The sequence below is a fragment of the Stenella coeruleoalba genome, assembly GCF_951394435.1.
Source record: "Stenella coeruleoalba genome assembly, chromosome: 1".
Lineage (NCBI taxonomy): Eukaryota > Metazoa > Chordata > Mammalia > Artiodactyla > Delphinidae > Stenella > Stenella coeruleoalba.
This window is the reverse complement of record NC_137169.1, coordinates 39936168-39950320: the sequence shown is the minus strand read 5'-3', so window position 1 is coordinate 39950320 and position 14153 is coordinate 39936168. Positions and strand designations below refer to the sequence as shown.

General features: G+C 50.3%; 1 protein-coding gene across 5 annotated transcripts in view; it reads left to right on the top strand.

Moving 5' to 3' along the window:
- The window catches only part of LOC307188045 (BEN domain-containing protein 5), a gene marked incomplete at its 3' end in the record, with an annotated part of 1401459 nt that overhangs the window by 1150032 nt on the left and 237274 nt on the right, over window positions 1-14153 (top strand). For 3 of the 5 annotated variants that reach the window (XM_079924745.1, XM_079924749.1, XM_079924748.1), the window contains 2 exons: window positions 1966-2099; window positions 4199-4583. The exons of the other annotated variants lie outside the window; for them this stretch is intronic. In XM_079924745.1, coding sequence (XP_079780871.1) covers window positions 1966-2099; window positions 4199-4583 — 519 coding nt within the window. The remainder of the gene's footprint in view (window positions 1-1965; window positions 2100-4198; window positions 4584-14153) is intronic. 5 annotated transcript variants of the gene reach the window in all.

The window sequence follows — 14153 nt, the reverse complement described above, 5'->3', positions numbered from 1 at the left end:
TCTTTAGGTTTTATATTTTAGCAGCTTTTTGACTTAGAAGGAATGGACAGTGATTTATAGGAGGTGAGCTACTGCTCTTTTAGAAAGACCACGGTCCCTGCTGCTGTTCTTGCCTAACCCATTGGGTGTATTTTATAGGGACAAAGAGAACAAGAACAAGAACTGGCCTTTTTGTGAAACTAGAAGCCTAGGATTGCTGCTCCACTAGTGGGAAAGGGCATTTTCGTCTCTGATCAGGAGGGGTTGTTAACAAGACGGCCTCTTCTTTTTGGGGGCATTTCCCTTACACTAGATACCCTTCTTAAGTCATTCCTTTGTTTTTGTATTTTAATTGTATCTTTATCCACCTTATGCTTAGGGAAATAAAACGATTCTGAGCCTGTTGATAATACCAGCTTTTACATCCTGTTCATTGAGTGCCTAGTGTGTACCAGCCGTGCCGTGTGGTCAAGTGTGTGAAGCATTGTTGCTGTCGTCCCCACGCTTCTTCATAGAGGAGACACCTGAGGTCATGCGATCAAGACCTTGTTGCTCCCTCCTCGCGCCCTGTCTCGGAAGAGCTGAGCTTCACACTGAGGCCTCTCTGATACTGCAGTCCCACCCTTGACCAGCTGGGGCTCCATTCCTAAGATACATTCAGGAAGATTTGGCATTTGACTGCATTCTGGAATAGTTAGGTGCTCACAGGCTTCCTTTTCAACTTTGCTAACAAGTTGTGAGGAGAGAAGCCTGGACTGGGGGAAGTGTAAGAGCATGTTCAACACACACACATACATGTGCACACACACTCACACATAAAGACCCTGAGAGACAGAACTTAACCACTCCCTGGCCACATGATACATCCAGCATTGGGCAACATGCTACAAACTACATTTAAGATACAGCAGCAGTGGGAACCTTTGAGGAGTAAGAAATAGTAATTCCCAGAGTCCCAGATCAGGCCCAGAAAACAGGGCCTCAAAGTATTTACCACAAGGGCCAGTTCCAGAGCATGTTCGAGTCTCTACCTCTGGAACTGTCCTCTTTGAATTTTTACTGTTGACATCTACGGTGAGAGACAGATCTGGGAAGTAAAGTTTGAAATCTGTGCAAGAGAAAAATAATTCTCTTTCAGATTATCTGAAGTTGAGTTTAAAGAATAAGAAAGTGAGGAGAAGTAGTATCCCTTTGTATTTGTGTAGCACTTTTGTAGTTCGTAATGCACGTCAGTGTGTGTTGTTATCACACGTAAGCAGTGGTTGAGATGCCAGAGGCCTGTTTCCCACTCCTGCCTCTTCCTCAGACTCACACCCTGGGCACGTGCCTTCCATCCTCACCTGTAAGATGAGAGAGAGTTGGGCCACTTGGTCACTGAGGCCCCCCAAACTCTGTCATTTCATTATCTGATACCAGTAAATGTTGCTAGTTACTCTTCCTGTATCTGTCTTAACTCAGCCTGTCTTGTGTCTGGGCTGTGGGGAGGCTGTACCTCAGCTCCAGTTCAGGCTTTATCTCCGTAAGAGCTATCATCCCTTCATGCTCATCAGTACCTGAGCGGGCAGAAACCCCCCAGGTTTTCCTGGGAGATCATTTGCTTAGAAATATCTCGGTTGTTGAGGGATTCATGTGCTAGTTAAGTTAAAACCAGATAGCAATCTAAGGGCCATTCCAGTTCCAAGATTCTAGAATTCCATAAAAGGCCACCCTTGAAGATATACTTAGGGAAACCCCTCAGCAAATTCACTGGGCGCTATTTCAACGCTTTGTACGGTGGTGCCTTTAGCATATACCCTTGATCCTAGAGTTTGATCTGCACTGCTGCTGCTAGGAGCCCTGCATGTAGAAGGGAACAAACATGTCTTGGGTTTGTTTGCTTTTCCTTTTTAACTGGTCTGGCCTCAGACATTCTCTAGTATTTGAGGTTATGGGCATTTTGAGCATTTTGACTCATAATGAACCTTATTCTCTTGCTATGCATTTTAGAAGACAAATCTGACCTTGAAAACAGTGTGATGCAGAAGAAAATAAAAATCCCCAAACTTTCTCTCAATCATGTAGAAGAAGATGGGGAAGTTAAAGATTACGGGGAAGAAGATTTACAGCTTAGACACATCAAGGTAACAAAATCTTTCCTCTTCTTTGGAAGTACGGGGCAGCAGTTTCAGATTTCTTATAGCTAAAGAATTCCAGTCTGGCCTCCTCTGTCCATGTAAATGCCCCCTGGTGTCACAGGCCGTGACTTTCTCACTTTGGGAGAGGCTCGGGACGGCTAGCGTGAGTTTGCTCTGCTGGCTGACTTTCCAGGGAGCGCTGTCCTGTTTGTACCATCTGTGCAGTGTCATCGCTGCTAAGGGTTGGGAGTGGTGCATTTCCGTCTGGCCTCCAGCTCCGGAGAGGTCACTGCTAGGCTTCAGGAACATGGCTGCTCTTGGGCAGCAGTTCAGAGCCAGTCACTATCAGGCTGCCCCCAAACAGCTAAGGGTGGACTCACGAGGAGGTGGGGTGCGCCAGGTTCAGACAAAGTGCTTAATGTGACCTTGGGTTGGAAGGAAACTTGTGCGTGAGGTTGCATTTCCTTTGGTGTGCGCCCTAGTTGCTCTCCTCCAGCCTTTGCGTGTAAGCCTGCTGAATATCTTGTTCGATAAGCCAGATGTTTTTTTCTGTACGATGGGTGCCCTGGAGGAAGGGAGGAGGAAGAGGGATGCCTTCTGCACTGACTGCAGTCTGCTTTTGGACACAGGCCAAGGACCTCCCCAAAGCATAGTCCAGAAGATGCAGTTGAGTTTAGTTCATGCATTCATTGCACCCGTGCTATGGGCCTTGGCCCCTTGCTGGTTCCTGGGGTCATAGAGATTAGACAGACATGGTCACTGCCCTTAGTGGTCTCACAGTGTAGTGATGCAGACGGGTATCCAAAGTGATCATTATAATTTTAATGAATAAACTCATCTAGACTACCAGCAGCACTTTATCCCAGTGGATAAATGACGGGATAGGATTTTGTCATGTAACCTAATCTCAGAGTCATGTTTTTTTTGTTTTTTTCCAAAATTTTCAGGAACTCATTGAGAGGTTAAGGCAGGCTTGACCGGACACAGTTAAGTTGTCTGGAATCTGGTATCTCCAGCTGTCTGCATCTCCCACAAGTGCCCCCGTCAGGAGAGCTCCTACAGCCCTCCTGCACTGGTCCTCTAACTCCCACTTCCCCTCAGTGGGAGCTCTGTCCACTCGAGCTGGAATTGGCCTCCGGCAGCTGAAACCCCAGCTCCTGGGTAGTCCTAGATAATTGTCTTCTCACTAAACTGTCCTCTCTGTATCCACTTCTTGCTGAGCTTCAACTTGACCAGAGTCCAAGGAGCGGCTAACGCATGTGGGGGAAGGAGCCTGGTGCTCTAAGTCGGGCTTCAGGTTCCGGGTCTGACTCTCTCCGTAGCTCACCGTGTGACCCTGAGTGTAGTCCTTCCCCTCTCTGAGCCTCAGTTTCCTCACCTGTAAAATGAGGGAGTTAACCAGAAAGAACCTTCCAGTGCTAGCGTTCTTTGAACCTTTCAGTTACGTAAACATTTATCCAGCCCCTGCCAAGTGCCAGTTCTGAGTAGGCAGTGGAGGAACAGAACATAAGACATGATTCCTGCCCTAGATTCGAGTCCTTAGCACCCTTCCCAACTGCAGCATTCCTGAGGAAAAGTTTACTTGGTGGAATGCCCTTTTCTGTGTCGGGGGGAGCAGGGGGGAGGGGCTTTTATGTTTTTGTTGCTGAAGAGATTTGAGTGATGGCTCCCCCGGGATGGCTGGGCCTGGCCTGATTTGTTACTGATTCTCCACAAATACACATTGAATACTCCCTGTGAGCAGATCACTGCCTGGGCCCTGTGGGTAGGGTGGGAGGCTGGGGAGTTGGGGAGGGCAGTCATGATATTATAACATGCACCCAAGAGGCAGAGTGATGGAACGGAAGAAGTGCTGGCCTGGGAAACCAGAGTCCTGCTTCTGCCACTAACTGACTGTGTGACTTGGGGCGAGACCCTTCCCCACTCTGGACCTCTGTTTCCCCCTTTGTAAAGTGAAGGGCTTTGACTACGTGTCTGCGCAAGTTTCTCCAAGCACTGATGTTCTGTGGTTCTGTGATTCTAGGATTGTCTGGGGAAATATTGAGCCGCAGCCCAAGAAAGTCCCAGCTGCCCTTGCCTGAACTGATTCTCGTTGTCCTACACAGAGACCTGAGGGGCGGAAGCCGAGTGAAGCGGCGCACAAGAGCATCGAGGCAGTGGTGGCCCGGCTGGAGAAGCAGAACGGCCTGAGCCTGGGCCACAGCACATGTCCGGAAGAGGTCTTCGTGGAGGCCTCACCGGGCCCAGAGGACATGGACAGTCTGGAGGACGCCGGTGTGCCCCGGGCTCTGTATGAGGAGCTGCTGCGCAACTACCAGCAGCAGCAGGACGAGATGCGCCACCTCCAGCAGGAGCTGGAGCGGACTCGCAGGCAGCTGGTTCAGCAGGCCAAGAAGCTCAAGGAGTACGGGGCGCTGGTGTCCGAGATGAAGGAGCTCCGCGACCTCAACCGGAGGCTGCAGGACGTGCTGCTCCTGAGGCTGGGCAGCGGTGAGTGCTCCCGCCACGGGCCGCCTGCCACTCCCCGCGGGGGCATGGCGTGTGCCGCCCCCCTTCCGGGAGGGCACCGGGGACAGGCAGGCCGAGCTTCCCTGAGGCGAGGGAAGGGCAGAGTTACCCCAAGGGAGAGCCACTCCCCTCTCGGAGCCAATCGGACAGGAGCTTCGGCGTGCGGCAGCCTTAGCTCTTCAGAGCACAGCGGGCAACGTCAAGAAATGGGGCTCAGAGAACGAGAGCTGGCAGCGTATTTGCCACCACTCGTTTATGCATCCATGTGGCAAGAGGCAGGACCAGGGGTAATAGGAAACCTCTCCAAGGGGGTTTCAGGATAGTAAAGAGAGCTAGACAGCATCCCGGCAAATGTACTACTTTTAAGTCAGAAAGTGATCAGTGCCGCAGGAGAGACGTGGATAAGATGACAGGAGAGTTCAAAGGATGGAGCGGGGCTATTTGTAACTGAGGGAGACTTCGGGAAGGAGGTGGGCCTTGAAGGGTGGGCGGGCTTTCAAGGCACAAGAGGAAGCAGAGGGCAGCAGTCTCACTGGGGTGTTGAGAAGAGAGACTGCAACTGTAGTTTAAGAACAGGCGATTGAAGGCCTTGAAAACTATACCAGCCTGGGGTGTCTGGACTTGTTTTGGTAGGAATGAGAAAAATTAAAAAGGTTTTGAGCAGGGAGGCACACGACCTTAGATTAATGTAAAGATGTATAAAACTCCTCAGGTTTGCTCATAGAAGAACTTGATAGGCTCTTATATTGCAACTGAATTTAACAAACTAGGTTTTTAGATATTCACATCTGACGTGGTTTAGAAGCAGGAATCAAGGGAAATCTGAAAGGGAGCAGCTTTGCCAGCAGGGAGAAATGACTCCTTACCTGAGAGAAAAAGACAGAAACGCTCTTGCAGAACACAAGAATCCAGGACTGTACAAACTAGAGGCCAGTCAGTATTGAGCAAATCAGTATAACCCAAGTTCATAGCCTCCACGTGCCCTGCGGACAGTCATTAATAAGCCTGCATCAGTGTTCTTGGCTTCCAAAAGGGAAGAGCCTAGTCTAGAGACACAAGTGCCATCCCCGAAGTTTAAATCAAATGCACTTTCATACTCAAGAAGGGAGGCTTGTGTTATCTAGATAACAGGTTGACATGTAAAGCCTCATTTCTCTTTGATGTTCAGATAGAAGTGCTACCTTACTTAGATTTACAGGTGCCTTTTACTACCTAGAGTATGTCCCCAAGGCAGTGCCTCAGTAGATCTTCAGGGTGGCCTAGGGAGTTGGTCAAGAGGCCTTTTCATGTGCTTGTCGCAGAGAAGGAAGCTGAGGTTGGGACTTAGGCAGAGTCACCTGGGGAGGCAGAGGCAGAGCTCACCTCGAACCGTATCCCCAACTCCTAGGCTAGTCATGCCCCCACCCCCTGACTCCGCCTTGGCCGTTCTGCCAAATCATAGCCCCTAGAGGCGCACAGTGACACCAGAGGTCACATGCGGTGTGCGACGTAAAAACTTATTAAAATTTTTTTATCAAAATAAAATCTCAAAGAGAAACCCTAACTATAAAAAAGTGTGAAAACTGTATTGATCTTGGAGTCGGGGTGGGAGGCGGGAGAGAACTGAGGTTTTCAGAGAGAAAAAGTGTTTTCCTGGTCTTCGGATGAAAAATTTTTATTTTCCTTGCACTCTGTATGCTACGCCTTCTGTAAACTTCTTTGGGGTGGAGGGTGGGAGGGGAACAAAGCATACTAACAACAAAACTCTCCACGTCATTATTTCAGCTCCCAGGGAAACTGCCTGTTCTGTATGATGATGACCTGAGTTTAAACTCCAGAAGCCACTCCTAACCCTCTGGGGCAGTAAGACACTGCCTTTTGTATCAGCATGTTCCTCTTTAGTCTTAAAACACTTAGACAAACTTGGCCCCGACCATAGTTTCAGTGTCTTGATCATTCCAGGCACTCCCACCCCACAGGCCTTGCATGTCGTCTTGAGGGCCAGTGGCTGGCTCTTCTCTGATCTGAGGCACTGTCCTCATCACAGTGGGATGGACTGACTGTAAATCAGCTCAAGACACAAGTATGCGTAAAGCACCCACTATGTGCAGTGCCTTCTGCTCCAGGGACCATGGGTGTCCCAGAAAATCACACCTGCTCTCCGTGACCTGTGAAAGCTTAAAGTCCATCGATGAGCCCTTGTTAATCAGAAAATGATGATGTGCCACGTTCTAAGATAAATCCACAAGAGTGTAGTAAAAGGCTCCCTACTCTAAGGGGAGCTTGTATGTTTTCATGGATGTAGTCTAGTCTGTTCTAGTCCAGTCTGTGCAACCAGATAGGGCTGGATTTAAACCCAACTTCCCCACTTCCCAACGCTGTGGCTTTGGGAGCCTTCTTTCCTTGCGTTCTTCCCTCCTCCCTCCTTTCTTCCACAAATATTTACTGGTCTCTGCTGTGCGCCAGGCATTTTGCCTAGTGGTTAAAGTGCAGTACATTCAGGATACCGCCCTTGCCCACTCCCCTTGAGGAGCTCAAAGCTTGATACGGGAGACAGCCACTGACACAGTGCCAGCACAGGGCTAGAAGCTCTGCTGTGGGACAGCAGAGGAGCGGCATCCATCGAATCTGGGGGATCGGGGAAGAAAGGCTTCCTGAAGGAAGCGACTTCTAAGCTGGAGCCTGAAGGATGCATTTTTGTTATCCAGGCAGGGGTGAGTGGGTGGGAAGAGCAAGGAGCAATCTAGGCAGAGGGTACCTCTCTGAGACTTGGTGTTCTCATCCGTAAAATGGAAATAATAACGCCCGTCTCACAGCACAGGGATACACAGCATACTGTCTGGCATTCTGTTGATGCCGAATTACCATTAGCTCCTTTTTCATACCATTTCGTGGAGGGGCTAAGACAGAGACTGATTTGGTTTTTAACTCTTGACTCTCCTAACCAGTAATTGGCTGTGTGACCTTGAGTAGGTTAACCAACTTCTCTGCCTCTCAAGGTCTTCTATCATAGAAGAGCAAAGGAGTTACATATGTATTTGTTCATTCAGTCAGTCAGCTCACATTGACCATGTGCTTTCTGGGCTTAGGAACTTGGGGAGATACAAAGAAGACTAAGACATTGGAAGCTGGGGAGGGCGTAGTGATGGAGGTAAACACGTAAGCATGTGATTGAAATGCAGTGTACCGAATTTTGGGGAAGGGGCTAACATTTGAAGGTGGAAGGCTCTCTGATTGAGTCTGGGAAAACACCCCCTGCTGTAACGGCTCCTGCACTGTACACACCCCCAAGAAACCTATAAGAAGGCAGAGAAGAGCCAGGAAGGGACTGAAAGACCCTCTTTGCTTCTCAGCAGCACATTCCAGCCTGGGGTTGATGCGTGGCCTGGGCTGCACCATCCTTGCCCGCCCCCTGCGCCCAGCTCAAGCGTTGCTCTTGGAGGCCTCCCCTTGTGTATTTTCTCCCTTCCACCTTGCCAGGCGCCCCATCTCAAGGATCTTTGTCCATCTTGGGTGCTGGACCATCCACAGGTCAGGGATGCTCAGTTTTATAAAGAATCATTGCTGACTTCCCCAGGCATTGGGATCCTACAGTCTGTAGATGGGAGAGGGCAGAGAGCCAGAGCCTGACCTCTTGAGCCCGAGGGGCACCTCGGAGTGGCGAGCAGGTCCTCTGGCAGCCAGGAGTTGTAATGGTGCAGCCGGTGGAGGGTAGGGGCAGAAGGGCGGGAGCAGCAGCAAGATGGTATAAGAAGCTGTTGGAGAGACTTCGCTGGCTGACTCACCTCTTCATTTGAGTATTCATTCTTTCATTCATTCCACGAATAAACACAAGATGGATTTAACAGAAAAAATTCTCTAGAACTTGGAGCCTTGGAGTTGTGAACGGGCTTAGACAGGATATAGGGTGTTGCCCTCACGTTGCTGAGGAGGAAACAAGCCCAGAAAGTGCCTCAAGCCTATTCCCAGGGGTCTCCTGACAGCTGGTCCTGGGAGCCTCTCTCTGGGCCCTTGCCCACATGCCCTTCTTTAGCCCTTGGACTTCACTGTCACTGACGTGGGGGTGACCCCCCCCAGCCTAATCCTCCCAAAGGACATCTCTCTGTAAAGTAGAACTTTCCTTCTGTATGATCTTAGCATGGGAGTCCGCCCTCTCTGATGGGAAGGAACCTCGCTCTCTAACCCAGAGATTCCCTTCGCTGGGAGCCTCTGTCATGGTGTCAAAATTAAAGGAAGAAGCATATGTAAAGAATAAAGCCCTGTGACCAGCATATTGTAAGTGTTCAATAAACACCAGTCTCTTTCTCCTTTCCTGCCCTTTCCTGTTTGCCTTCTCCCAAAGAGATAAGTGCTGAGGACACAAAAGGCATGAAGATCTTCTACTTTATAAAGTGCAGATTTATTTGTGTGTATGTGCATTCATTTATTCTTTCATTCATTCATCATTTATTAAGGGCATCCATTGTGCCAGGACTGTGTTAGGTGCTGGAAATACGTTGATAGAAAGCCCCTTTCTAAAACATTCAGGAGCCTAGAGTGAGAGTGGTGTTTATTAAACCAGGGCTTGGCAGTCTCAGAGAATTCCAAGGGGGTGAGGGGTAGCAGAACAGTGAAAGCCAGTTAGTCGCAAGGCTCTGGTATACGAGAAGGAGTAAACTCTAGCGTCTGTCTTGGTTTCCCCTCAGCCAGATTCCTTGCTCTTAGAGGTCAAAGACCGAGGCTTAGACGTCACCCTCAGCTTTTAGCACTCTCAGTACCTCTTAGATAGTTAAAATCGTTCCGGTGTGATTCAGGTAACATTAGTTCAACTGAGGCTGGAAAGGGCTCTGTGAGTGACAGAGGAGGAGACGGAATCCCTGCCTTCAAGTTGCACACACAGCCCGAGGCGGGGCACAGCCCTGTACACCGGACAGAACAGAGCCAATGCCGTAGCTGCAGGGGGAGGCCTGTGATGGCTTTGCATTCTGTGTGTGCTTTGTAGGGAATGTAGGTGGAGACGGTGAGCTCTGACCAGAAGAGGCATAGATAAGAAGGAGAGTATCAGTAATTCACATGTACAAGACACTTCACAGGCTTCAAAGACCTTGACATTTTTATCTCATTGGACTATTCCGATAGCCTTATTGCAAGGCCAGGTAAGGATTATTATCTCCATCTGAGCGAGGAGAAGGCAAAAAGAAGAGATAACGTATGTCCCTGTCGGCCAGATCACAAGCTAGTTGAAACTTTTGAAGGAGAAAGCCACTGTGGCCCGCAAATCTGTCCTGCCTCTTTAGAGCTGGGTTTCTATCACCTCTGTTCCCCTCTGGGCTCGTGCCTTGTGCTCCGTCCAAGGTCCGTTAAAATACCAGCTTTGATCTTGAAGATCCTGCGCGGCCTGAGCTGGACTCCGAGCACGGGTCTCTGACAGTGCCTTTGAAAAGGCAGCTGACGTCAGCCAGTGCCTCCTGCCGGCTCCCCCTGTACTGGAGGCACCGCGGGCTCTGGCAGCAGATATTACTTAGATTTGAGTCTCGGCTCTAATCCTTTAACTGCGCAGCTTCAAGCAAAATGACTTAACCCTTCTCAGCCTCTGTTTTATCCTCTGTAAAATGAATATCTTAATGCCTACCACATACAGGCCCGGAGAGCATGGTCAGTGACTAACAGCCTGCATGGGCCCTGAGGCCAGAAATACTGGAGTTTTGAACCCTGGCTTTTCCGTAGTCTGATTTTGTTACCTTGGGCAAGTTACTTAAAACTTCCTGGGCCGTAGTTTCCTCATCCAAAAAGCAAGGTCAATGCCAGTACCAACCTTTATGATTCTTAAGAGAATTAAATGAGCAAATGCATGAAAAGACTTCCGCCCAGGGGCTGGCACATAGTAAGTGCTCAGTGAGTCCAGCATTAATGATGCAGGATCATTTGAGGATTCGCATGAGATAATGTGTATATGGTGCTGGGCACGCCATAGGCAATCATTGTCCTACAGCAGAGCACGGATGTGGTTGTCTTGGCGTATCTTAATCTTTGGTCAACCCCTCCTGTCTCCTGGAGATTGCTACTTTCCCTTGTAAGTCCTCAGAAATCATATTTGAATCATCTATTTTATAGGTACGCCTGGACTTGATTTCAAGCTCACTGGTCTGTGGTTTACTGAACTCTCCCTCTTCTCCTGGGCAGAATTCCAGTCTTCCTATCTCCAGTCCTCAAGCACTCCTTTTGACCCCCTTGATTCTTCAGACATCACTGTTTATGGCTCAATTTTCTCTTTGTCACGGCTCTCCTCCTGGGGCCTGTTCCACTCAGAGCTCTTTTCCGCCTCCTCCAGCCTTCAGTTCACTCTCACCAATACACAGGAGTGCTCACAAAAGTTGGGCTTTGAGAGAGGGCTAAGAGGATGAGTGGTATCCCTGTGACCCAGGAGGTCCACAGCCTGCCACTGCCGCACTTACTGATGGAGTAGGGCCCAAACCTCTATGCCCAGGGCCTCCTAACCCCGGGTGGCAGGAAAAGGTCTAGCAGTGAGAACTGGAATTGTTTCTCTTAAAGGTATTGGCCATCTCCCACTTTGAAGGACTTTCTGCACTCTTGACTGAATCAACACATGAGCCACAGTTCATCCTAGATTGTTCTAAGAGCTGATTTCAGAGTGGCAGGACAGTCCAGGACCCTCCTTCCTCTTTTTCCCTAGCGTTCATTTCTCTGGGGCAATGGGGAGGGGGCTGAGGGACAACTCCAGGCTGTCCCTTTGTTCCTGCTTGGGGAGCCGGGACATGCAGGAGTCACTGGGCTTCTCTTCATTGCCAGAACAGGACTGTGCTTCCCACTTGAAACAGGGATTTGCCTTTTTGGTCATGGGCTTCGGTGTGGCTGTGTGGCAGGCTTGTTTTCCGCTGGCTTTGCCAGTCAGAGCAGGTGGAGGTGGGAGAGATGGGGAAGGGCTCCTTATTAAGGGCAGTGGCTGGCCCCTCTGAACACCTGCTTGGAGCCTGCCGTTAGGTGCTTTCCACACAGAAAACAACCTCAGCAGTAGATAGGATCATCAGATGAGGATGCGGGCTCAGAGAGAGGAAGTGAACGTGTCCAGATGACAGGAGAGCCTGATGGAGTTATGAGAGAGGCTGGCTCATCCAGGAACCACAAGTGGTTTCTGACTGGACTGCGCAGAGGAGAAGTAGGTAGGAGGGACAGACAAGGCTGCAGAAGTGGGTGAGAGCACCTGGAAACTGCCCCGTGGCGCACAGGGGCTCCTCCCCACTGGAGTGGCCTGGGGTGCAGTCCCTCAACCTCGGAGTCACCCTCTTCCTCTGAACCAAGCAGATCAAATCGTTCCTGCTCTCGAAGGGCTCATGGCCTGAAGGCAAGAGCCAGCAAAGCCAAAGCCATGGATTGACTTGCTTGGGAGATGTCAGCCGTGTGGTGAAACTCTGCCCCCCCGTAACTCCTGCCCGCAGGTGCTCACTGTGCCCATGGCAGCCCTGCAGGCTTCTGAGGGCGGCCCTTACGCCGCCTGCCCGACTTATTCCCACCACAACCCCTCAGTCTTCCCACCCAGCCAGTTCTGGTCCAGAACCAAAGGCCATGTCATATGCACACAGTGCCTGTCTGGCAGCGCAGGCCCGTGATGTTCCGCATATCCTTGCTATTTGGATGCTTCCTGGGTCCAGACAGTTGGGCGGGGAGGAAGGTGGAAGAACCGTGGATGAAGAACCAGCCCAGCTTTGGCCACCAGCTGGCAGGGGGTAGGCTCAGAGCTCCTAGAGGTGAGATGAATCCTGGTGATACCCTCTCCTCCCAGCTGCCCCCCTGCATGATTGTGGCTCTTCACAGACACCCTAGGAAGGTGAGAGAAGGTCAGAGATGAGCTGAGGGTGTCCCACAGAGTGGGCATTACGTGAGAAGCCCGTGCAGTCCAAAAACTGCAGTCAGCCGAAGAGGTGTAGGGAGAGAGCAAGCCTTTGGGAGTCTAGCAACCCAGAATTGTTTGACTTTCAGCAAGTTACTTTACCTCTCTGAGCCTCTACAAAGATAATAAGATAGATTTTGCAAGACTGCCATGAGGATTAACCTGTTTCATTCAACACGTGTTTAATGAGTGTTCGCTGTGGGCCAGGGACATCGTGCTGGGTGCTGGGGATATAGCCGTGACCAGGACGGTAGCTGTCCTCAGAGTTTCCGTCCTAACCAGGAAGATGGTAAACAAATAGTAACTTGACACTGGGGTGTCAAGATTAAAAGGTTTAAACGATAGGTATTTCAATGTAAGGTACTAACAAAGAAGATGTTCAGCGAGTGTTGGTCACCTTTCCTTTTCAGGGAGAAGCAAATATATCCTTTGAAATGGGCATCTACAGTTCCTCACAGTGGGGAAAATACCTTGACCCCCACGACTAGGGATTTGGGCCAGCTCCTGCCACCCCAGTTTTCCTGGGCTTCTACCCCATGGAGAGGGGGCTCTCTAGGTCCATTCCACCTCCGCTCTGCGGTTCTGACTCCCCGAGGGACCCGCCCCACTGTGAGGGCATCCACATGAGCTGCAGGGGTTTTGTCCGACCCAGTTCCACAGGCTAGAACAGCCTCTCCTGCCTTTGCCCAGCAAAGCCCACCTCAGCCTTCATGCACAAAGGGCCCTCAGAAGATGGGGAGGGATGGGGGAAGGACCTGAGGAGCTGTTGCTGATGGGGATGCCATCCCCCTGCCTGACCAGCCTTCCACCTTCCCTAGACCTTATCACCCATCAGGCTCCAGTCGGAGCTCACCTCTTCCCTAAAGCCTTCCACGATCCCAGAGCCAGTGGGGACCTCTCCCTCCCCAAACCTGTGCAGGTCATCATGCTGCCCACTTCCTGGTCGGTCAGTGAGCCTCCATTATGTGCCGCTTGCCTTCCCATATGAAGATAACTACCCCACCCCAGCCCTCCCAGCCCGTTCCAGGCCCCAGCACAGAAGCTGGTGACCGTCCTGCTGAAGGCTTCCTAGTCTCCTCCAGGTGTAGCAGCCTGTCCTTTGCTTCTGTTCCCAAGTCTTTATCCTTACCCTTGTCAGGATGGTAATGATCTGTTGCCTATCTCTTTCCACTACCGGACTGCACATCACTCAAAGCCGCCTAACCCAGGCCTGGCACTTAGTAGGTGCCTAGTAGATTCTCACTGAAGGAATGAGACCCATTTGTCCCAGCCCTCACTGGAAGCACAACGGGGCTAAGAAACAGATGCGTAGCTACGGCCGCAGATGAGAGTGGCCGATGCCTTTTGAGAGGGGATGCTGGGGCCCACAGAGCGGGATCCACCTGCCGCTGTCTCTTTCCAAGGCCTTTGCGTACTACCTCCTTCATTGCTACTAGCTGTTCCCATGCTCAGGTCCTTTTCAACAAGTGTAATCATCTTTTTTTTGCCAAACCCAGTGTGCCTCTGTGCTACGGTAGGGGTATGCTTTAAGTATTTTGACTTGATTCATTTTGCATTTAGGAAGAAACTAGAACTATACCTATAGCAGAGAAACTTCCTATTTACTTGCAGAAATGAATGGAAGCCTTTAATACTTTTTCAGAAAAAATCTAATATTATTAGCCTCTTTTGTTTCAGCCGAAATC